Genomic DNA, 25,000 nt, shown 5'->3' with positions numbered 1-25,000 from the left:
GGAAAGTAAAAAATGAAATATTTATTTTCGTAAAGGTTGAATTGCCACAGTGTAAAATTTATGATAAAATGACTGACATTTCATAGTTTAACCCTTTCTTAGAATAAACTGAGGAAATGTGGGATTTTTGAGGAGTGGAAGTGGAAAAGCTATGCCATTGGTGGGGACATGGTAAAGAAAATTAAGGCACAAAATACTAGTCAAATGAAAAGAGCTTTGATTCCGCGGCGATTGGGACACCTGCAAGGAGAGCCTCTCTAAGACTCACCAGAGGGGGAGCAAAAGAGGCAGTCTGCAGAAATTGTGTCAAGTCTTTAAAGTTGCCATGGCCCAAGTTTCTGGTCAAGTCACCCCAGTCAAACCAGTTTAGGCAGCGTACGCATCATATTTTTGACAAGGTCAACATCAAGCCTAATCCCAACAGGGTGTCTGGGAGTGCAATCAAGACTAATGGCCTTGGGTTTTAACCTGTCTACAAGCAAAGGCTTGCACATAGTTAAAAATACTTTAAACAATTTCTGCACAGTCCTTTCTTTCTTGTTGTCAGTTAAGAAAGGCTCTGCTGACAGGGTGGGATTGAGAGTGCAATGTTTAATACATAAAGATAGTTTTTCCAATCAAAGAGAACAAAAAAGGATAAAGTGATTAAGAGCAGTATAAAGAATGCATGGGATAACCTTTGGATTTCTCCTGAAGACTCAACTGCACACAATTATTTTTTTGCTATGGTACAAATATAACTTAATATTCAAATCAGAACTTATTTTCTGATGCTTCAGACACTTGCATTTTGTTCGAGAAGGAGTCCAAACTAATCCAGAATTAAATGAGAATAAGAGTTTCCTAACCTTGATGCTGACTCTGAGACATTCCCAACAAATGTGTATGCTGTGTCTCATGAAAGATAATCACTGCAGGACCTAGGGTACACAGAGGTACATCCATGTTACATCTTTCAGTTGCATGTTTCAACTCCTTTGTAAAATGCTTAAGGTATGCATCTGATGCATCACCAAGAAAAGTAAACATGTCTGTGTGAAGTCGTTCAGCCCTTGTCCTGTAGATGATTATGTCAGATATTGCGAGAACTTTTAGCAGAAGTCTTGTTCGCTGATTCTGGTTTCCTGACACACCCAACAGTCCTTCAGTATCCAAGATAACTACACGATTGACGTCATCGTAAGCAGCCCACACCCCAACTGTGCAAGACACTTGTGATGATGAAGTTGCAAACACTTCTTCATTGTCAAAGAATGTATGGTTTAGAGTGTGTGACTTTCCATCACCTGTGTTGCCAAATATACAGACAACTTTCATACTTGTTTCTCCATGACAGGAAAGCTTTGCGACAAACTCCTCCACACTCAGTACCTGAGAACAAAAGAAATAGAAAAATTTCCTTGGTCTCCCTAATAATAATACTACTACTAATACTACTAATAATAATAATAATAATAATAATAATAATAATAATAATAATAGTAATAATAATAATAATAATAATACTAATAATAATAATGTGAAAGTACATTGTTCGTGGTTAGTCTTACAACACTCGTTTCATCCCGACCAAGGGACTCATCAGAGACCTGTTTCTGCTTGGCAAACTCGTTGGGCATCACGCCCAAAGTCCTGTTCGCTAACAAAATGATGACAGCAATCTCGCCTCATATCTCATAAGGATTCCAGACCGCCCAAATTTACAAGTGAAAATTGGGGATGAAACGAGCTTTGTAAGACTAACCACAAACAATGTATTTTCAAAAGTAACTGTCAACTTTATTGTCAATAATAATACCGGTAAAAACAATAATAATAATAATAATAATAATATTATTATTATTATTATTATTATTATTAGGGTCCAGACCTCTTATTTTGGGGCCTGCACAATTTTGACACCTTCAAGCAATAGAATGGCAGGTTTTTTGTTGTATACAGTTTTTGGTGCTAAAATGGTACAAATTATAATACAAAATATTAGTAATAATTATAACTCTCATCATCATCACTTTGTTTTATTAATTCTGAAGCTCACATAATTGAGACAGTATTCTACCAATAACTTATTGAGCAGACTGCAAATCAAACCAGATCAGATGTACTCCAGCCCCCTTGTAGCAGTTTTTAATGTTGTCACACAACACTAATCCCAAGCATTGCATGACAACACTAAAAAGCTGCGAGGGAGACTAGATGAGATGAAAATGATGCCAGTCTTTTTATGTTATCGGGAGACTGAGTACCTGGAGAAACAACACCCTCAAACCGAGGTATGCCACAGAGATCAGGAATGATAACCAGGACATTTTGCCAGAAGGGAGCCCTCTCACCCATTTTAAAACTATTTTTTCTTTGTGAAAGAAGTAGCTATTGCTCATCATGGTGGTAGATATTAGATAATAAAAAGTACGATCATTTGTCTCATGATGTAGTAAATTGTAGATTGTGATGTTTTGACTGCTTACTGTCGGTTCTCAATAGGCGATGACGACAAGACAAGAGAAGACAAGAAAAGAGGTTGCAGACCAAAGTCAGAGGCAACCTGAAGGCTCCTTTTTCTTTAGCTTCAACTGCAACTGAGAGCTTCTTAATACATAACTTATGGTAGGGTTGGGTGCTACTCTAATCCCACTACTTGCACATTCAACTTGTCCCCAGTGATACTGGTACTCATTTTAACTACCACAAATGGATGGAAAGCTGAGTGATCTTTGGAGCTGGGATTCAAGCGCGGGGTGCTGAGACGCTGTCCACGAGTGACATCCACTTATCTAGGCAATAAAGTCAACTTGTTACCTGCTACTACATGTAGCGACCACATATAGTAGTGCATAACCAGTCAATAGGAATGAAACAAGTAGTTGAAACATCCAATCTACAACCTAAGTGACTATGTTGCGAGACAGACGATCATATGTTTCATTATTATTTTATTTTTCTTCATTTCGTTATATTAATTTTAAAACTTTGTCACTTTTTTAAGATCCTATTCCTCAGTTTCATGGGTTCTTTATACAATGAATATGAACCAAGAGTAATAGAATTACACTGTAACATCAATAGCATGGAAAGCCTTAACTTTACAACATTGACTTAGAAATGACGAGGGCAAAAGACCTCAAATCTGCTGCAATGGGATGTGCATGAATAACTGTTTTAGTAAAGCACAAAGTACAAAAGCTGTATTCATTTGGATTTTGGCATCAACGTTTTTCTTCTTATGTAAGTCTAAAAATCAGCACTTGAAAGAACAAATATAAGAAATGAAAGTGATGCTTAAATGAACAGAGTGTCTGCTGAGTTCAAAGTGCGACCTGATTGCTCAATCCTTTATGCTATATACGTCTGTAGTCACTTTCAAGAAAATTTAAGAGACGTTCACGTACGTTTCCATGCACTATAATAAACAACCGATCGAGTACATTATGTAGGCTAATATGTCTTTATAAATTTCATATTACCTGAAGGTTTTCTCTTTCGTCCAGCAGCAAGAAGCTTCTTTGATTGTCCTGATCCACACTAATGACGTTTATTTCAGATGAGGAGCTTGCTGCATTCTCTTCCTGTCCGACGGGGAACTTACTTTCCTGTTTGTCGAGTAAAACACGAGAAACAAGTAAGCTAAACATAAACGTACCAAAGCCTCACAAAAATTGTTCGCTTCGATCTTTTCACAGCTGTAAATAAAAATTAAAGCTTATTTTTTCTGATGATGCAATGCCAAGAGTAATTAACCAAAACAATATCTCGATCTGCTTAGATGTCTACCTCAGATGTACGTTCACATGACTTCAGAGTCGATGATTTCTTCACACGTTGATCGTGGAGTAAAGGATCGCTTTTATGTTCGCTATCGGGCAAGATAGCAGCCATTTTCGATGATACTCATCGATTTGCTTTCTTGACTGACTTGCAAAACTTCCGTAACCTGGGAATGACAACAGACTTGGTAACCAAACCAAACCTCGTTTTAGCTATTTTCTTCTCGGGGCTGGGAGTCTCGATACCCGGATCCCGATATCTCTTCGTGCCCGACAAGCCATTTGTGAAACTGCCAAACGCTTGTTTCGGAAAGCTGATCTTTTAACATGTTTTCAAGATAACAAAAAGCAAAATGACTGTGAAGTATGACGAATTAAATCTTCTCCGTTCTTGTGATACAAAGGGAAGTGTGACACCCGAAAATGGCCCGTAAATTTTCAAGACTTTCGAGAAACGGGCGCCTGGGCTGCCCTTGGGTACCACAATAACAAAGTGAATTGGTGACCGAGCCCTGTTTTTGATCCTACAAAACACCTGGGTTCTACAGTCTAGCAACCTGGCCTTCCTGTCCAGAACAGATCAAGATGGGCAAACCTTCGAAGGATAGCAGTGATTCCAACCGCAAAAGAAAACGCGTCGCGGTAGAATCGAGCAGTGACGATGACGAGAATGAACAAGACCTAGAAGAGGTTAACCTAAATTTACAGATTTCTAGACGCAAGTGTTTTCGCACAAATTTGGCTGACTTGGAAAATTGTGTTGACTTGACAGGAACTGAAATCGCTTGCAAAGCGTTCCAGACAAGGGCAAGAGAATTCCAAGCCGCAAAAATCAGGAGATTCGGATAGCGATCTAGACTCCTCTGAGGGAAGTGATGATGAGGTAAAACGTTAAAAAGAGCCAATTTACCTTGATTGAAGCTTATTTGTTTTGTGGGCGTAAGACAAAACAAAACGAGTTACTATAATTCTTTAATCAACCATGATTCAGTTATATCTCGCAGATAGTGCGTGAACTTTGTTATGGGAATTTAGTTTTAATGCCTTAACTGGATACTCCTAAATCAGAATACACTATACTAGGAGTTCAACTAGATACATGTAGCTAATTACCACAGAGGACAGACCAAAACACTGGGAACTCCATGCCCTACTGAAGGAAATGAATGTGTATTAAAGTGCGGGCTATAGACAAAAGAGAGAAGTGATGCTTGCACTTATCTAGACAATTTAGTTGGCTTTAACGAGGTTCAAACCCATAACTTCTGCAATGCAGGTGCAATAGCTCAGTTGATGGATCATTGTACCGGCATCGTAGAGGTCATCGTACAAAGGTCAACGGATTGGGACTGAGAGGGGCAGGAAGCTCTAACTTGGCGTCTGTGCATTAGCGATAGACTGTCACAATATCAATAAAAATCCACGTCAAAATTACAGTAAGGAGACGACATTTAAGCGTCAATAAACACATGCATCTAGTTTACAAACGAAAATTCTGATGGAAAATAAATTCTTCATACGTGGTGTTTCTAAAGCTCATACACGAATAAACAATGATTTCGTTGAAACATCGTCCACTTGGTGGAAAAATTCTTACAAAGACAATGTCCATTGTGTGTTGGTAAAATTTCTTGCCAACCGCAAAACTTTTGGAGCGTGCAATTTGAAACATACATTCTTTAAATATCTGCAAACATTGAAAACGAAACTTCATGCGCAATGTAAGGATGAATTTGTTCTCGACACTCGCACACAAACATTGACAGCAACCAATAACAATTAAACAGAAGAAAACTACAATTAACTTTATTCCAAAACATCCTTTCTACATAACAACAATATGATGATCATTTATAGCTAAAGTCAGCAGTGCTGTTAGTGTCCACAATCTTAAGTTCGCAACTCGATAAGGCATAAATTATCTGAAGCGTTTGATTCTTTGACCATCGGGGTAAAATTTGCATTTAAAATTTTCAGAGCGATTCTACAAAAGGAAACACAAACCAAGGATTATTATTATCTTGAAAATGCGTAAATACGAAAACTTACTTTCCTTACAAAACGGCTTGATTCACGGTTTGTCGATCGGCGAACGAAGCTTTGTAAACAATGAAATGTGAAACGAAGATACTGCAATTTATTATAGGCATATTTTCTTCGAAAATTGGCCTTTCACAAACACCTTCCACGGTTAAAATTTGAAACAAAAGGTCAATTAAAATCGCGCGCGAGAGTCAAGCCACTGCACTTACAGATTTCTTACCATCGTAGCATGCAACGCGCGATGCGATTCCTGTAGTGCGCAACACGATTTGCGTCGTGTGCGAGGGTGGTAACTTACTTTTGAGCGGCACTGTACATGTACAGCACAGCTTTTAAACTTGTTTAGAAAGAAGTATTAACTTAAAGCTAACTAAAGAGTTGACTCATTTTTACATTAAAAGTTGCAAGGTTTTGTGATTAGTTTTTGCTTTTTTAGTGGACTATGGATTCTGAAAATGGCAAAAGAAAAGGAAAAGCCAAAGCCAAGGAAAAGAAAAAGAAAGGCAAAAAGAATGCCTCGTCATCTGCTTCCTCTTCTGAAGAAAGTGGAGAAACTTCATCTGGTGGTAAGAGAATCCTTGCTTTTGATACTCTGGTAATACGACTGCAAAACGTACTGTGGGTAACGATTTATTTTGCCTTGACAAAGTACATGTACGTTTCTGTTTTATCATGTTTAATTTTTGTTGTAGAAAGTTTGAACATGAATTCAAATACAATATGTAGCTCTCCAATAGAGCGGTTTTTAATTGAGTGTTGAAAGTAGTTAGCAAATTGCTTTGGTTTATGATTACTTCACTCATTGATTGGTTCAAAGTTCTCGTGCCATTTTTCTAACCAGTCAGAAGTGAAACAAAAACCAATCGTGGCTCGCGCTTGCACATTTTTCTGCACTTTGTATCGGCTACGTGTAATTACTTGGAGTTTTGATTGGTTTAGCGGATTGTCTCCGTCCTTTTTGATTGGCCAAAACCGTTTGTTACAAATTACTTACTTGGGGGGGGGGGGGGGGGGGTTGTTGCAACTTAAAAGTTGTTCCAGTACATGTACATGTAAGTAAAATTTTAGATTTTTTGGATTAAAATTTGTTATGATTTTTCAAGCAGAATCATCATCATCATCTTCATCGGAGGAAGAAGATGATGAAGAATACCATGATGAATGGGACGCCAACTTAATGGGTGATGAAGCTGACAGAGAGAGACTTGAAAAAATGACAGAAAAGGAACGAGAACAAGAAATTTTCAACCGTGTGGAGAAACGAGAAGCTCTCAAGACAAGATACGAAATTGAGAGAAAGCTAAAACTTGCCAAGAAGAAAGAAAAGAAGAAGAAGCGTGAAAAGGAAAAGGCCAATCTTGAGAAGGAAGGTATAGCTTTAAGAAAAAAAGAGCGTAAGAGACACATTGAAGAAAAGAAGGCAAAGGCCTTGGATGATCTGAAGGCGAAGAGGTCGGAGAAAAAAGAGAAAAAGGTTGCAGAATCGTTGGTTGAACAGAAGGAGCCACAGTTGAAAGCAGATGATGTGTTTACAGATGATGAGGATGATGACGAGCAGGACGAAAGCAAGTCTAGTTCAGGGGAAGGATCCTATAGAGATTCTGATGATGAGTAAGTCAACCTTGATGAAAGAAATAAGTTCCTTTTCTACAATGCTGTTGTGTTATTCTTTTTGTTGATTTTTTTCTTTGTCTTAGGCAAGGTGATGACGTACCTCTTCGAGTATCCTCTGTTAGTGATCTGGAGCGAATCAGAATTTCAAGACACAAGCTTGAAAGGTACATGTGCATGGTAGTAAAGAGATCTGATAAAGAGGAGTGTGTAAACTGTTGTCCAAGAAATGGTTGATATTACGAACTGTTTAAACATGACATGACTTTTGTTTACTTATAGATGGGTGCATATGCCATTCTTCGGTAAGATTGTTAGCGGATGTTTTGTTCGAGTTGGGATTGGAAGCCACGAGTCCAGACCAGTGTACAGGGTATGTTTTAGTTCTTTTCAGTTTCACCCATGGTTATTTCATGTCGCTAAGCATGGTGATGAAGGACATGGTCTCTCATCTTGCCATTCCCGTGGGCATAAGGGAGACCCTGTGTCCAGAATATGGGAAATATGGGACACAACAAACAAAATTTAATGATTGATGAGGGACTGCTAAGTGCAACTTTTAATCCCACATGATCCCTTGCTGTCCTGTTGTGGACTTTTGTACCGAGGTACAGTACAATGCATCTTTCTCTTGTCCCAGATTACCGAACAATCTTGAAGGATTATTTAGATTTCGAAAAGATGTTCTATGAAGACTAAACCATAATCATAAAATTTATGTCACATTTCTTAGACCAACATGTCTTCTGACATGTAAAGAGCAGCTTAAGATTAAAGCTTTCATAAAAATTAGATTTTTTCTCTTTCTTGATTGTATGCTTGATTGTAGGTTGCCGAGATCAGAGATGTTGTCGAAACTGCAAAAGTTTACAGTCTGGGAACTACTAAGACTAATAAGGGACTGCAACTAAAGTACGTGTATGGTGCATTGCTAAGTGTGTCCTTCTACAATACGTTGTAGTTTTGAAAATGGTTTGAACCTGGGAATGATAATGATGTGTAAAATACCATAATGAAATTAGATATAATTTTGGTGAGTGGAGTTTCAATAAACTGAATGGAAGTTATCTTCCTAGTCAATAAGAGTCAAATTATTATTAGATTGATTAGGTAGTTGATTTCTCACTAAACTCTCAAGGTGGCACCCACTTGACTTTGGTTGTTGGAACATCGGTACCCGACGACAGTGCCTCTCAGGGCTTCATGGTCACTCGTGATGTTTTGAAAATTCGCAAATTGCACTTGCCTATGGCTCGTGCAATTTTGAGAACTTTCAAAACATCACTTGTGCCCATAAATCATGAAATGCACTTGTGTTCATATGATTTCCTTTACTTATTACCATGCAAAGAAGTACATGTAATTCATGGCTTGTTTATTACAATCAATAAATGGAAGTAGTTACCAAAAGTGTAGTTGAATTCAAGCAGACTTTGTTAGCACTTGGAGGAACTAGAAAGGAAACTAAATGGAACCTTTATCAATCATTATTTTGCCCAAATAATCACCTTTCTTGTTTATACATGTACTTCATATTTAAGAAGAAATAGTAAAAAAGTTAGATAATTGGGATCTTTCTATCACTTACCGGTAGTCATATCTGACAAAGAGAAGAGACTCTTCACAGCTATCCTGGTACAGTGCAAAGAGAAAGGCCAAAGAAAACTGAATTATTGAATTAGGAGCATTTTTTGTGTTTGTTGTTAGGCATGGTGATCAGGAAAGAGTATTCCGGCTGGAGTTTGTGTCAAACCAGAGATTCACAGAATCTGAATTTAGTCGGTGGATGGAAGAGGTACATGTGTGCCACTGTATCTTGGAAACATAAAAAGAGAGCTTGGTTGAAAAATGCCAACTATTTCAGTTTTAATTGGCTCACTTCATAAAAGAAGAGGCTACATGTAGGCTGATAGACACAAAAATGGTAAACACAATTGGCGTCAAAATTGTTGAAAAGCTCTTATCCTTTAGGGTCGATTTCAAGCTCAGTGCGAAAATGACCCCCTCCCCTGCACCCCGGGACAATGTTGTGTTCTTTTCTGTTTCCTACAAGCCTTTTCAACAGCGGTACAACATTGATTAGGGTGGGAGAGGGAGGAGTATCCCGGAAAAGTACTTTTTGGACAAGTATTCTTTGCAAACAATGAATGTGTCGTTGCCAGTGTGCTCTGTTGGCAACTGTTGCAACTAATTTTGTTGCCGGTTGCAGGTTAATTGGCTTTATGTAGCAATTATGAGTTATGAAAATAATTATTACATCAAAGGTCTTAAGGACGTTTGTGCGAAAAATTTTCAACTTTGATTTTTTTCTGAAACTTTTACCACTGTAAGATGATGAGTTAGTTATGTCAGAAATGTAAAAAAAATGGGGGGTCACCGACTTCGTTTTGGAGAGAACATGCCCGGAAAAACACCCAAAATGTGACAAAATCGGGCTTCGTTAGCGAATAAGGCCAGTGTCTGTAAACCCAAATATATTGCAATTAAATCTTTGAAGTGAAATCTTCTCTGCCAAATATTGTTTAAGTGGACTTATTAAGTGAATTTAGTCAACTGGTGAGGTTCCTTAAAGATCAAGTTCGCATTTAGCGACCACACTTTCATGCGCCTTGCAGCCGCAAGATGGCAGGATTTGATGTCCCGTGAGCAGAAATCTTGAAATTTTTTTAACTTCCCACATTGATTTTTTGTTCATTTTTGGACAACGTGGAGATAATTGTAAATTAAATCTGTTTCTGGAAAGAAAAATTGGGTTCACCGAACGTCCAAGACCGTTAAATCTAGGCAAAGCTATAGCAATGGCCTTTTGCCCTACCATTTCTCATTTTATTACTTAGCGCGCGTGCTCGTGTATGACGTGGTGTGTGCATTTGCGTTCGCAGTAAGGATGCGCAGAAACAATTGGCGCGAACGTCCTTAAATGTACATGTAGATCACTTTTTAAAAAGTGAGAGCAGTTGTGGCCCAGCGGTGAGAGCACTCGCCTCCACCAATGTGGCCCGGTTTCAAATCACATGATGGTTGAGTTTGTTGGTTCTCTACTCTGCTCCAAGAGGTTTTTTCCAAGTACTTCAGTTTTCCCCTCTCCTTGAACCTACAATTGGTTACGAGTTGATTTGATTTCTGTAAAGCTCCCCCTACCCCAGTGCTGAATACAGTTTATGACACTGAAATAAAATTAAATTTTTATTATTGTTATTATTATGGGTGCAATTTATTGAACTTCAGTATGCCAGGAGAATAAAGTCTCACGGGACGCTCAGCGTAACCTATGAGACTACAAATTGTTACACTTTTAAAAGTTCTAAAAACCTATTTGCAAGTATTGGAAAATTATTTACAATATTATAGTACCAGAATGACTGAATGACTTGTGCATGTCGCTTATTCACAATTTATATTATGAGTAAAATTATACACATATCAACAGCTGAATTGCACCTAATAAATTAATTGAACCTTTAATGTATAGAACCTAATAATTTTATTTAAATTTCCTTTAGTGTCTAAGGATAGCCTTGAAAGTAATGTTCATATGTAAGAATAAACTTTATACTTATGTAATCTTCTTCTTCTTCTTTTTATTATTATTATTATTATTATTATTATTATTAATATTATTATTATTATTATTATTATTATTAATCTGTTTTCCCCTCATGTTGCTTGACAGTGTCAGTCCCATGATATTCCTCTGCCAACACTGGAGGAAATCGACAATAAAGCCAAGAAGTTCAATGAAGCTCGGCATTACATGTACAATGAGGAGGATATTGATAAGGTCAATTTCGCTTAAAATATTGATTTTCTTTTTGTGTCATTGATTACTTGTACTAGTGTGGCACAGGCAGATTTTGAGCACGTAGTGGGGTTAGTTGCACCAGTTTTGCATGAAGGTGGTAGTTGACATACAGCCAGACAACAGTACCGGGAGCTTCGTGCCTTCCTCTTTGCAAACATTTCCTAAATAAGAACCGAGTCCCTAAAGCTGATACAGGCATGCAGAAGTTTCAGTATTGCATGTAATTTCTCCTTGGTTATAGTCTGTTTTTCTCTTTCATACAGATTGTAGCAGAGAAGCAGAAGTTTAGAAAAACACCTTTTAACTACGCCCAGAAGAAGAATCACTTAATGCGATCAAAGGTTTGTAAGCAAGTGGAAGGGTGTCTGCTGCATTTCTAGGTTGTTGACTTTCTCTCGTTCACTTTAGGTATCACTTCTTGAAATTGTCTTTTTTGTGTTTATTTCTTCATGATAGGAAATTGCGGAACAATCAGGAAATGTAGAAGAAGCGGAAAAAATACGCGGTGAACTGGAGGATTTAGAGGAAAAAGCTTCACATCTTGACAAAGTTCGCACCAAAAATCTGAGTGCGATAAGGTAGACACAACGTCGAGTTTGAGTTCGTTCTAGTGATTAAAATAATTTTTATGTCTGCCATCAATTGTTGATATGTTGTAGATGAATGGAGTTGCGGTCGTTTCACTCGAAATATAAGTCCACTGGGCCCGAACTGAAAAGGTGTTCTCACGAACTATTGGGGCGGGAAGGTGATACTATATCCAGCATGTAAAAGCTGAGGGAATCTCATTGGGTGGCAGGAATTTGGTGTGCATTAAGCCTGTTATTACGTATCGGGCGAACGGACTTTCACTTTAGGCGAATAGGCTATCGGCCGAAACGACCTGCTTCCGGTAAATGTAATCAAAGTATTTTCGTAGAGAGGATACTAATCACTTATTTTACATTTGTTCAATCTTGTCTCTTCAGCTATATCAACGAGCGAAACAGAAAGAGAAATATTGTGGAGGCAGAGAAGGCGGCCGCGGTAGGAGATGTTTTTGTGTGACGGATCAACAAAATGCACCATGACTTAGCACCTTTGGTTTTCATTTTTAGGAAGAAATGTCCGAGGAGCAAAAAGCAAATCCCTTTACAAGACGTAAAACTCTCCCTCAACTCGTTTCTATGGTAAGCAGTTTTCTCGTCTATCATTAAGACATTAGGCTATGATGCCTACGAAAACGTTAGCTAAAAAATAACTTTGTGTCAGCCTAGTCATTTCTCTTGGTTCGTCGGGGAAAGCTTGCACCAACTTATCCAGAAGCAAAATTGGCATGAACGGTGTGGCCTTTTAATGAGAAAATCGAGAATTTAACGTCGGTTTCTGTAGTCCTCCAGGTAACCTCAAAGTTAGCCGTCTTTTCACAGCGCTACGGAGCTCAAACCAGGGAGATTAAGCACGCGACGTTTTTGATCTACGGACGGTAACGGGAAGTGAACTGGTCACCTTTTCAACTTGTCTTCACACAACCACATTTATATCGCTAAGTATCTTTTCTCGTTTAGAGACAATTTGTTTAAAAAGGTAGGAAACTCTACTGTTCTGTTATGCGAAAGGTTCGCTTCCAGTTTCCCTCTGTGGCTCGAAAACGTCTCCTGCTTATGCTCCTTGATTTGGTCACTCCAACCTCGTTCCCAGGGTGACTCCACATCCATGACAAGCAGGTGACGTCATACAGATGTACTAAAATGGAAAGCACACCTGTGGCCTTTCTCTCAAAAGTCCCGAAAGTTTTCGGGCCTATTTCGGGTGGCACAATTCCCTTTATTCTTCGCAACGCCGAGGTTCTAAACCAAACGTCGCAATCCTCTTAGTTTTTCTTACATTAAAAACATAGTCAAAGGATCGGCTTTTCAAAATAAGCAGATTGCAGTTTGATAACTGGCTTTTCGGGCCCGAAAAGTTCTCGGGAAACAGGCCCCTGCACTGATGGGTGTTGTCGCTATAAGAACGACAAAGGGAGAGAACAGCCCTTGCAAGGTTCATATGAATAGCCCTTAAAAGATTCATACGTCCTTCAAAATTCCAAATCTCAACAAACCGTTAGCCATAACGTTCAACGTCTGACTCTGTTAATTCTCGCACAATTCGAAACTGGTCAATGGGGCACGGATTAAAGACTACACGTTTTCTTTTGTTTGTTGACTCCTTGTGGGTAAAAAGTGTTGATTTTGTTTCATAGGTAAAAACTGCTCAAACTCCCGAAACAAGAGTTGAAAACGAAGATGATATCGACGCAGGGCCATCCTCTCCCATTTCACAACCAACCAGTTCCACTGGGGTAAGTTGGATTTTTATGGTAGTTGTTTCACTCGAAAATCGATGACCTTTTCCTTGTAAACTCGTTCAAGGGTGCAAACGCTGAATTCCGAAGACGCTTGCCGAATTTTTGCGAGGGAATCCCGACAACGTCTAAGATTGATAAAACCACAGTTCATATTCAGTGGATGGATTAGTTATGAAGCCCCGAAAATTTCAAAAGTGAAAACAGTACTGTTGCCCTTCATGTTAGCTTGACCGTGACTATGCCTAGTCTTTTGTCCTGGGTTCACAACTGAGTTTTGGATAAATTAATCGAAACTTTTAATTGGATGTCTTTTAGAAAGATGGCATTGTTTGTTCATTATCAGGGCCAAAACAGGAATGTCGAGTTTCATAACCGTCTCCATGTATTAACTATAATGAACCCGATGAACAGACTGGATTTTTAGGGCCTACACGGTACGATTTTTGTCGCGTGTGACAAGCTAACGACAGGCCTACCACATCAATTGTTTCGTGTAAATCAAACCTACAACTCACTTACGATTGTCGTGTACTGTACGTCAGAAAAATGTCGTAGCATTTAAAAACATGTTTTAAAACGCTTCGACAATCGTAAGTCATGTCGTATGCCTGTCGTAAGCTTATCGCATGCGACAAAATCGTACTGTGTAAATCAGCCCTTAGCATCTACTGTGCCTTCTTTTTGCGTTCATTTGTGTATTGACGGCATTCTATTTTCCATCTGTATTCTTTTATAGGCTGCCTCGTCCAGTCAACTTACCCAAACAGGGGTAAGTAGACAATGAACATGGACAATAGGCGAAGGACTGAGCTATGACAATTCGTGTTTTATAACCAGCGTAAACCTTCTCCTGACACTTAATCTTCATCGGGCTTAATTAATGGACAATTTCGCGAATAATAAGTTCATAGTGAATCGTGGGTCATTCCAGTCCTTTGAGGGGTGCTGTTGGCTTGTGAAGCGTTTCCCCCCCTTCCCCCATCCTTCAGGGATTGGAACGACCCAGGATTTACAAGGAACTTGTTGTTAGCGAAATAGTTTGTCATAGCGTAATACATTTGTCATATTGCTGCTTCGATTTGCTTAAAACTTTATGAAGTGTGACTTTCTTCACACGGGAAAGAAAAACTAAAAGGGAAAAATTGTACATGATAATAGCTCAAGCTTACCGGAGTGCTCTACTTTTGGAAGGGGGAAGGAGGCTCCAAGTCACATTAAGGAAGACAAAATAAATGTGGGGTCGGGGGGATTGGCGTATCAGAAGAAAATCACCTTCAAGCAGAACAGAGAATCAACGAACTCATCTCTCAAGCTTGGTTTTCACCAGCGACGCACGCGCATGCGCACTCACAAGCACAAGAGCGCTCATTTCACCGTCAAAACGGGCCTGACGCACGCATTAACACAAGCGTAAGGATCAAAGTTCTTCCTTTCCTTGTGCCGGCTTGCGCTTATGATCGAAACGTTCATTCTCCTTACTCGTACCATAGAGTTCTTTGTAGGGTAGTCATTAGAATTTGGTGTCATATCCAGATCACAACTCTTAAGCTGTTAATTATCTTCATTCTCAGTACCTATCTAACTGATATTTCATTGAAATTGTGAGGAGAATTTACATGCCAATCACTCCGGGGAGTCAAAGGGTTAGTTAATTTACCTTCATCGACTCTTTTTGGAAGTGCTCAGGCTTAAATCGTGGAATTCACCACAGATCAGAGCTCGACAATAGCAAAGGAAAAAAATGTGCTGTCCTCAATTTGATATTTCTTTTTTTTTATTGTTTCTGGCAGCTTCCTGATGTGGCGGCTTTACTAGCCACGCCCTTGGCGGGGGCAGCGGCGGGCGGGCATGGTACCTCCGCGATTGAAAGAAAACCCTCCCATTCAGAAGATCTGTTTTCAGCTCATAACTTTGACATCACCATCAACCTCAACATTCCTGCGCCCGGAGCAGGTAAAACAACTTTGTCTGTTACTGTGTTTGCCCTGTCTTGCCCAGTCGTGATTCGTTTCGGTTTTGCTCGTAATTAGTCAAGGTTGGCGCGAAATTGTAAAACTCTGGGCCAGTTATCTAATTTTCATCACTTCACGTTATCCTTTCGGAGAGGAAATCAAAAAATGCACAAAAATGGGAACGCATTGCTCAAAACTTCAGATAGATCTTTCTAAATGCCCTTTTCGCGTGCTAGAAAAATTCCATGAAACTTGGGAGAAAGCTCCAGAAGAATAGTCCTCCATACCAAATGTTTGGACCGTGTCTTTACTAAATTTTAAGCCTTTTGGCTTTGACAACGAGCGAGTTGTTAGCCATCAAAAACTGAAAGACTCTTGGGTGCAGGAAGGGCTAATGCGCCTATACATTCTTTGTGAATTTCGAATTTCCAAAGAGTCATTACGCAGAGATTATGTGGTAAATTGCGCGGTCGACCATTTTTCAATGGACTTTCAATATTACGTAATGAATTTTTGGCAGATAGATAAACAAACGATGGGCTTATGCGAATGAGGCAAAGAGTGTAAACAAAGATTCACTGACTCCAAAAATAATCGTGTCCAGTTGTTCGCTCCTTGATGAGTCCCTTAGTGTTCAATATTTGATTGCCTTCTCCCTTCAGAGTCTCGGCCAGCGGTTGCCACCCCGCGACCTGCAAACACTGAAAGAGATGGAGCTCCGAGAAGATCCCTTAACCTCGAGGATTACAAGAAACGGAGAGGACTCATATGAAACAATACAACTCTGAACTGCGCGTGATTCAAAAGTATACTCGACAACAAGTTAGAGAGAGCTTTCTTAAATTGGGAGACAGCCATTTTTGCTCTTAATTTTTTGTATTTATATTTGTCTCTCGGAAACTCTGAAACTCAGAGAGCTACAACTGTCGTTTTGCATCGGAGAAACCGGACTGCATTTAGCAATTTTTACCAGGCTTACTTATCGTCTGACGGAAAGACCTGGGTCCACTATCCCGACTACTGAGTACGTGGAGAATAACAGACATCCGCCGTCATCGGGAAAATCGGGCGTGGTTCTGTTTTTCACACGCGTCCCAGATTTCTGGGACGGTCGGCAATACGTCGCGACAGTTTGAACTCAAATTTGCAATGGCGAAGAATTTTACTTACTTATCTGCAGTCCTACACCCCCTCTCGACAAATAAACCGGTCAGACTAAGGTAACGTCCAGAGAATCCCCATATCTCGGCAGAATGTGCGACGGTGGGGAAATGATGGAGTCCGCGATCTTTTGTGATTTTTTTCCGGCATATGAGAAGTAAGCCTAAAACTCGTCCTGAATCCAGTTTCGGTTAAAGTTTAATGGTTTCTTCTAATTATTTCTTGAGCAAGAGACCGTGTTGTGTTTTTTCGCGGTTGGACCCGAGCGAGCATGAAATAGAGGCTGATGCAAGGGAATCCTCCATGCTCGTTCCAGTCCATCCTTGAGAACACGAATAAACTGGATAAGAAGTTACTTTTTCCTTGACGTCACGATGATGGTTTTAATCCAAGGCTATTATCTGTGAAGTACAAATACTTGTATGCTCGCTGTGAGAATTGGTGATTACATGTTAAATGTGATGGTGTAGTTGGCCAAGGAGAAAGAGAGTGTGGCAGTTGCTTAACAACAGGCGAATGTTCAACGAAAAAGGAAATCCGACTTCCAGGCAGGAAGCGAATTTACTCGATGGTTCGAGTTCCTACCTACCTTCGCTCATTGCTAAGAAAGTAGCATACCATGTTAAGTCAGCTCTGCAAATGAAACTTGCCTCGTCTCTCTGGGGTCTCTTTCAGTTGTATTTCAAAGTGCCGCTGTGACCAAAAAATCAAATTCTTATTTTTCTTTGGATTTCAAAACTATGTTAACTAAACACCAAGCGACCAAAGTTTTAAGCCTTGATTTAAAAAAAGACACCTGTTTATTATGCCTGGAATTTTCCTATTTAGTGGTCCGCCATTACCAACTTTAAGAACTTGAGAGAGCTGGATCGAGGAGAAAATGACGTCAAAGGCTCACTAGTTTAAGAAAGCAATCCGTGTGTGCGCGGCAGAAATAATATGCATCACTTTCAGACTTTTAAATTCGCGTTTTGCTTATATAACAAGCTGCATTCACGAGCTAAAATTTTAAACTAGTGAGCCTTTGACGTCACTTTTCCCTGGATTCAACCCTCTGAGGTCCAATTGGTCAGTTTTGAACGTGAGTAATTGCGGACCGTGAAATAAATCGAAGCTCAAAATTTCGCCTGTCACGTGTTAGGCAAACAGACTCAAAAACTGAAGGAAAAAAGGAAGTGCTCGCATCGATTGTTTCTTGTATAATAAAAGTTTGTAGAAATTTTCTCTACCTATTTCCACCCTGCGTGGTGGTCTTGGTAACATTTTAAGCGTCTTATAATGCCTTTTCTCTTTTCTTCTGTTACTGGATCCTCCCCTGTGTCAACTTTGTAAATACATTACTCGTTTGTACTTTGCGCGAGCACTTGTCACTAAATTCATTGACCGTTTTGAGCTGTTAACGTGCACCAAACCTCCAATATATTTTCATTGTTAAGGTAAATCTGCCTATAGCAAACGTGTTTTTTTTTTGGTTGTCTGTTAGTTATAACACTTCTCTGTAGGATTAGTTACGTGAAGAATACAAAACTGTATGTTGCTTCGCCATGTCCGTGCTGGGGAGAAGCTTGGATCCAATTCCATTACAAAATCTTAGGGGAGACTGGTACGGTTGTTTGGCCTTGAATCTGATGGACGGACAAGTTACAAAAAGAATGGGCCACTTCAGAAAATACCGTAATACTCTTTGTTTGTCCCCCCAAATTTTGCATAAGCATTGTATCCAGTTTCTCTTTGGACTAACAATGGTCCAAAGAGAAAACAAAAACAATGCTTATGCAAAATTTGGGGGGATAAACAAACACTATAGATGGTAATTCACCTGACGTCACAGCAGCCATGTTTGTGTACAGAACAATAGAGAAAATAGTCTTTCGGGAATTTGACTCTATTATAATGCAAAACATGAGCCATAATTTGCTATTGTTTTGTACGCAAACATGGCCGTCTGATCACGTGATTGAAAACCATCTTTTATGGTATTTTCTGATGTGGCCTATGCTGATTTCAAAGTCTTTCAACGCGGGCCTTTTTCTTGTGGTTGAATATTACAGTAATTTGGAGAAGTCAATTCACGGCCATGGACCAAACATGCCAGCATTTTCTTGACTTCAGAAAGTCACTGTTCCTCCTTAAATGTTGATCTTGACAAAGCAATTTAGCTATCATCCTGCTAGCAGAGCCTTTCTTAACTCAACGAGAAACATTCTCGTCACCAGAGCCTTGGATCGACCCAGGCTCTGGGAAACTCTATGTGGGAGAACATGCGCCGTAGGGTTCTTTAGCCAAAAATTGGTTATTTGAACCTTACGGCGCCTGCTCACTCCTCGTGCTAACATGAATGCACCAATTGTTCTTCACGAATATTAATGAGAAGACACTTTGTTTCAGGGTTCCCCAGAGCTCTTCTCTCCCTTAGTCAAACGAAGAGCTCTCAGTGGGATCGAGATTGGACGAGAAAGAGAGGACTCTGCAGAAATTGTGTTAAGTCTTTATTGAGTATGCGCGAGCCGTTGCTTGGAGACAGCTTCAAACCCAGGCCAAGTCTCGCTCGCACTTATGACGCCATGTTGATTTTCGTACTGAAGGCTCGATTTTGACCTTCGCCTTGTCAAAAGTAAGATGCGCGCGTTGCCTAAACCGGTTTGACCAGCCCAGAAAGTTGGGCTGCGGCGACCTAAAAGACTTAACACGTTTTCTGGAGAGCCTCTCTTTCTCGCTCTCTGGAGAGTTTTTGAGAGGCACTGCTCGCAGGATGTCTAGCTACTTGCTCCTTAAGGAATGTTGAATTTTTAAGTGGAAAATTTGGGGTTTTGGTGCACTTCAAGAACGAACGACACGCCAAACTCATTTCTTTGCTTCGGTTTGGCGATGTTTTTCGCGCACTCAACTTGTATTCCAAGATGATTTTCGCGCCATTTTTAGTCAGTATGATAGTATCTCTTAGGCTGAATTAATTAGCGGTCGACTGCAAGGAGCGACAAAAATGACGAAGTTACGCGCGGGCGACATGTTACGAAGTAATAAACACTTCGCTCTCCGATTTTTTTCTTCACCGCTCAGCCACTTTGGTGCGATCTACGCCAAAAAGCACCAAAAACTACTTTTTATTCGAAAGAATAAGAAACCGGAAAGATCTCAAGAATTTTATCTGTTTTGGGCGCCTTAGCTTTTGGCAGTGAACCAAAATGTTGCGGTTTTGTGCCACCAGCACGTAGCTATCAAAGAGAAAAAACAGGCACCTGTCAGTTTATTTCTTCGTATATCCCCACCACGATTATGAGCGAGGAAACAAAAATGTCTTTGACTACCCACCACATAGGAGACGCGCAAACTGACATTAACAGAGTGAAACAAGACCAGACCTACTTGTTCGTGGACAGAAGTTTTCAAGACTCCATTATGGAGTATTTTCAATTTTTGCTCCGCGAAACAATCCTCTGCGATGTAACGCTTCGCCTCGGTACTCTCAAGTTCTTATGCCACCGTAACATCCTAGGTGTTTCAAGCCCTTTTTTCCGTTCTCTTTTCATAGATAGCGAAAGCGGTAGGTTTATAAAAAACGTGGATTTACCCCTAGAGATCGACGGTCCCACGATGAAGGCCGTTTTGGGCTATATGTACGGCGGAAGAATTTTTATAAATATTGTTAATGCCATTGATATCTTCAAAGCAGCAAGTTTCTTCAAACTTCAAAGTTTGCTTGAGGAGTGCTCGTACTTGCTGGTGAAATTCCTTACGCCTGAAAATTGTCTCAAAATGCGAGAAGTCTCTTTGGTTCACGGCCAAGAAAAATTGCATCAACGGTGTCAAAGATTTTTGTTCGAATATTTTGTCGAAGTAGCAAAGTCAGCGCAGTTTTTGGAGCTTCCGCAAAACGAGTTAGAGAAGATATTATCAAGTAACGCCTTATGTGTAAGCAGCGAGCAACAGGTAAACATAAATTAATTATATAATGTAACTTAAATGGTGCTCTGAGAATTCGGATGAAAGGTTCTTTGTAAATCTTTGAAGGAAAGTGGGATTCTAAGACATAGCGAACAATTATCCACAGACAGAGTGAAAAATGCGTGCCACATAGCTCACAGCAAAAAGTGCTCTACTAATGTGAATCAAAGTTTTTGATAAGAGTGGACAACATGAATACCTTGAGAAACACTTCAACCCGCATGTGGCGTCTATCTCGGAAATCCATCCCGGGCCACATTACTTGAAGGCGAGAGCTACCAACACTGGACCAACCATGCTCATTTTATTGGACCGGTACTGGACGCAGCTCGATTGTCTTTATGGGTCGTGGGGTCAAAAGAAAGTTTCTCTCGACAAAACCAATATGAATTAATTTTCTTTCTGTGGTCTGTGTCCACATGAACTGTTTGACCTGTTTCTTTTCAGTTGTATCGGCTTCAACAATTCGTTACAATTTTTGTCTGTATATTCTACTAAGCTTAATGATATGAATTTATGTTCTACATGTCGACTGCTTGGTAGATTGTTTTATATTTCAATCAAAATCAAATCAAATTTTAATTAAACCAAAGCATGTATCCCATTGACATATGTTAGTTCAATTGTTGCCCATTTTAGGTGTTTGTCAGTCTGGTAAGATGGACAGAACACGATCGCAAAGAACGAGGTGTTCACTTCGCAAAGTTACTACAGCTTGTCCGGCTTCCACTGTTGCCAACATATACACTCGTGGAACAAATAGAAACAGAGGACCTCGTGCAACGATCTCCTACAGCCAAGGAAATGGTTATGGAAGCAATGAGATTTAATGCCTCTATAGAGACCCAGAGGAAATCCCAGCAAAATCCAAGAACGGTTCCGAGAACATGTTCCATCCTTGTAGACGTGATTCTGTTTGTTGGGGGTAAAGCGCGCAACCCAGAGGAAAGGCCTGTTACGTTTTGTTATGAGCCAAACGAAGACCAGTGGTATACGTTAGCTCCTTTACGGTAATTTTGATAATGTGAATGAAATGGTTCTCAGAAACGTACGAAATGAAATTTAGAAACAGTCGCAGTTGGCTTATATATATGTATAAAAAAAAAAATTGTGACGGCTAATCAATTAACTCCCTGAAGAAGTCAGGCCGTGCCTGACGAAATATTGGAAAAAGAGAAAAATATATATCCTCACAGTCATACAGTCAGAGCACTTTACTTGAAAAGCGCCGCGTAAAATCTGAAAAGAAGATTTTTGTAGCTTATCAATGTTCGGGTTACCCTGGGTGCCAGCTGAGGTTATTTCGTTCGAGGAGCAACATTTTGCGAGTAACAAGTGAAGCGCTCTCGCAATATGAAAAAGGAAGGTGTTCAACGCCATGGCAATTTTATTTAGTGGGTACCAGCGGACAATGTCTTACTGTTTTGCAGAGCACCGTTGTATGATCATTCGGTAGCTGTGGTGAACGGAATTGTATATGCATGCGGAGGGTCCGTAGAAGGAAGGGCCTCTCTTCTTCTTCAAGATATTGTGCAGTGCTATGATCCACACCTCGATTATTGGGACCTCGTGGCTCCTCTCCAGGAAGCTAGGGCTAAAGGATCTGCTACACAGCATGAGCTTCTGCTCTACATCTCCGGTAAGATCTGAAAGACTGAGGAGTAGCTGAGCTTGTGATGTGATACGGACAACAAACATCATAAGCTAGAAGCTCGTCATGGCCTGTGTAAACACTTTTTGAAATAGCAACAGTGCGTAAAGAGCGTTTGTTTGTTTTGTGATGTGAACGAACCCTAAGTGTGGGGCGTTTAACAGATTAGTAGCTCAATGAAAATATGAATTAACATTGACACGACCGAAAATCGGTTACCTTTGGCCAAATCGTATGCTACAAAACATGTAGGTACCCGTAAGAAATAACGATAGAAAAAAGTGTTGGCTGATTTTTCGTCTATTCTCCAATAGACCTAATCGGCTTACTCAATGTCGTACCCAATTCAAATCTCTTGGGATTAAGATTCTTTGTGCATTATATTTGCGCGATATGGAAATACCTGGAACAAAACGTTTTTTTCCCAAAGGGTTTGAATTGGGTACAACATTGAGTTAGCCGATTAGGCCTATTCCTCTACAGGTGGTATGATAAATGGTTCCCATGGCAATTCGTTCGAGGTTTACAATCCAATCACCGACAAGTGGAAATTTCTCACGCCACCCACGATACCTCGCTGTCGTCACACCATTGTTTCCACGGACACGCATATTTACGTCATAGGTGGAGAGGGTCAAGGACTTGAGCCTGAGATCAGCATGGAACGATACGATCCAGCGGTAAACCTTTGGAGCTTTGTACTGCCAATGAATTGCGGCAAGGTTGGTGCATGCGCAGTGGAGTTGGAAGGCAAAATTTACACAATGGGAGGAAATAATGGCTATACCACTCTTCGGCAATGTGAGATTTACGACGTAAAAACGCACCAATGGAATCTGACGAAAGGTAAACTATCAGGGCTCATACCAGTTATTCGATCAACCCAATCAAAATGAAATGTGAGATTACTTACCTCTTACTAACCGAGTTCGAGGTCCGTACTGTAAGTTGCAGATAGAGTTTTTTTTTGGCGCGGATGCCATAACTACACGGGAAAATCATTGTGGGTTCCAATGTTCCCGTGAGGAATGAATCAATGATGAAATGATATATGAAATGGATCATATATGAACTGCGGATATGAAAAGACCAGCTCCCAACGTCAGTGGCTTCATAGCTCAGTTGGTTAGAGCGTCGAACCGGTATCGCGAGGTCACGGGTTCAAACCTCGTTGAAGTCCTGAATTTTTCAGGATCTCGTTTATAACTGCGAGGATCATAGTTCACTTGATTTCATTATGATCCATTTCATATATCATTTCATCACTGTTTCTAAGCTTGATTTAATTTCTTCAAACCGGAGAAGCATCGCGTTATGTTTGATTGCCAACCTGTCTCTAGTTGCTCGGAAACATGGTTAGCGCTGTAAACCAGCGTTAAATACCATAAAACCAAGAGAAAATAAAATGGGAAGGGAGGGCATCCCCCATACATACCCTTTCCATATGTAATATGTTTCAAGTTATTTTAGATCGAATCCCAATATCCCAAAGAGATTAGGTGACAGCCAATCATATGGCCGGAATGTGTTTCGCGTGGATAGCCCACGCTCAGAGTACACATTCCCGCCATATGATTGGCTGTTGCCTAATCCCCTTGACATATGTACAGCGTGGGAGTCGATCTAAAAGAACTTGAGACATATTACCTATGGAAAAAGGTATGTCTGGGGGATGCCCTTTCTTCCCACTTCATTTTCTCTTGTTGGAGATCTGTAGGTTTTGATACCTCTTAAGCAACGGTTAGCGTTAACGAGACATCGAGCAATCGGCCCCTGGTTGCAATGTGAACTTTTCCGTATTAAAATGCGTTCTGCACGCGCAGCACGATGTTTTTTCCTCATTTAACCAATGATATTCTTTTTTACGGTGTCGACGTTGCCTTAGCCGTCATCGTTGCCTTGACTCCCCAATAGACTCACCTCCTCACAAAACTCTTGTCCTCTGATAGCCTGCTAACAGACTCTATTGGGTTATTTGGAGAGGTTTTCTTCGATTTGCCTCAGTTTTAAGAGTACGTAATCAAACGCTAAGCCGGGTAACCCACTCTCAATCATCCCAGAAAGCAAAGTTGGCTTTAAAAAAAAAGAACAAATAAATTTTGCAGTTTCCCCATCCTATAAGTCGTAGCCTAAATATTGACTGCTTAAACCCTCCCCAACCCTCCTCCCGAAGGAAAAAAAATTCAAGCTAGGGAAGCAAACAGAATGTAAAAGCTATAGCTTGTCTGCTGTATTCTTTTCATATTAAGAAAAACCATCACAGTTACTGGCGTCCTATAAAATACAGTTAAGGATTTAAAGAAAAAGAGTAATCATAAACATTTGTGATAAACAAGTGTCGTGTAATTATTAGTTCTGCTTATATCCTATCAAGGCATGAGACCTGCCTCCTTCCTCCCTCCCTCCACGCTATGCTTAACAAACTGTTTCCTTTTCCATCATTATTAGACATGACAGAATTCCGTCAAGATGCCCAGGCCGTTGTTCTTGACAACAAAATCTACGTCATTGGTGGTCGTGACTTTAAAGGAGAAAGGGTCCTGGATTCTATAGAGTGTTTTGACGTGGCTCACAGAGAATGGAACCGAGTGACGTCAGTTCCTGTGGCAAGAGAGGGCTTTAAATGTGTGACGTGCAAAGTTAGCCGAAATCACCTTACTCCATTAAAGCTGAAATAATCGGCAACGGAAATATGCAGTGCAATATCAGCTATAGTTTATTGTAGGTCGCGGGTGAGCAAAT

General features: G+C 40.0%; 3 protein-coding genes across 4 annotated transcripts in view; 2 read left to right on the top strand and 1 right to left on the bottom strand.

Moving 5' to 3' along the window:
• Positions 1–3,920, bottom strand: part of LOC138026952 (zinc finger FYVE domain-containing protein 1-like) — a 16,915-nt gene extending 12,995 nt beyond the window's left edge. Inside the window, exons 1-3 of the mRNA XM_068874429.1 lie at positions 3,772–3,920; positions 3,465–3,590; positions 849–1,371 (exon numbers count right to left, since the gene is read on the bottom strand). Coding sequence (XP_068730530.1) covers positions 849–1,371; positions 3,465–3,590; positions 3,772–3,876 — 754 coding nt within the window. The 5' untranslated portion in view covers positions 3,877–3,920. The remainder of the gene's footprint in view (positions 1–848; positions 1,372–3,464; positions 3,591–3,771) is intronic.
• A 403-nt stretch (positions 3,921–4,323) lies between these two features.
• On the top strand, positions 4,324–17,016 carry LOC138027676 (RNA polymerase-associated protein RTF1 homolog). Of its 2 annotated transcripts, none has more exons than XM_068875245.1 (17): positions 4,324–4,454; positions 4,537–4,647; positions 6,244–6,373; positions 6,914–7,418; positions 7,505–7,585; positions 7,701–7,791; positions 8,248–8,330; positions 9,126–9,213; positions 11,092–11,199; positions 11,484–11,561; positions 11,677–11,798; positions 12,189–12,246; positions 12,318–12,389; positions 13,445–13,543; positions 14,286–14,318; positions 15,340–15,502; positions 16,164–17,016. In XM_068875245.1, exons 1-17 carry the CDS (start codon positions 4,350–4,352, stop codon positions 16,271–16,273), a joined length of 2,037 nt encoding a protein of 678 aa, XP_068731346.1. In that variant the 5' UTR covers positions 4,324–4,349; the 3' UTR covers positions 16,274–17,016. The 2 variants fall into 2 exon arrangements, with proteins under 2 accessions (XP_068731346.1, XP_068731345.1); XM_068875244.1 differs by having other exon boundaries at positions 4,330–4,454; positions 6,911–7,418.
• Positions 17,017–19,777: 2,761 nt separating this feature from the next.
• LOC138026486 (kelch-like protein 3) overlaps positions 19,778–25,000 on the top strand; it is an 8,216-nt gene continuing 2,993 nt past the window's right edge. Inside the window, exons 1-5 of the mRNA XM_068873863.1 lie at positions 19,778–20,592; positions 21,247–21,617; positions 22,038–22,246; positions 22,742–23,104; positions 24,707–25,000. The exon at positions 24,707–25,000 is cut by the window's right edge and continues 2,993 nt beyond it. Of these exons, the coding sequence (XP_068729964.1) occupies positions 19,939–20,592; positions 21,247–21,617; positions 22,038–22,246; positions 22,742–23,104; positions 24,707–24,936 (1,827 nt within the window). The 5' untranslated portion in view covers positions 19,778–19,938 and the 3' untranslated portion in view covers positions 24,937–25,000. The remainder of the gene's footprint in view (positions 20,593–21,246; positions 21,618–22,037; positions 22,247–22,741; positions 23,105–24,706) is intronic.

The sequence above is a fragment of the Montipora capricornis genome, chromosome 12, assembly GCF_036669925.1.
Source record: "Montipora capricornis isolate CH-2021 chromosome 12, ASM3666992v2, whole genome shotgun sequence".
Classification (NCBI taxonomy): domain Eukaryota; kingdom Metazoa; phylum Cnidaria; class Anthozoa; order Scleractinia; family Acroporidae; genus Montipora; species Montipora capricornis.
This window is presented reverse-complemented; position numbering and strand designations above follow the sequence as displayed.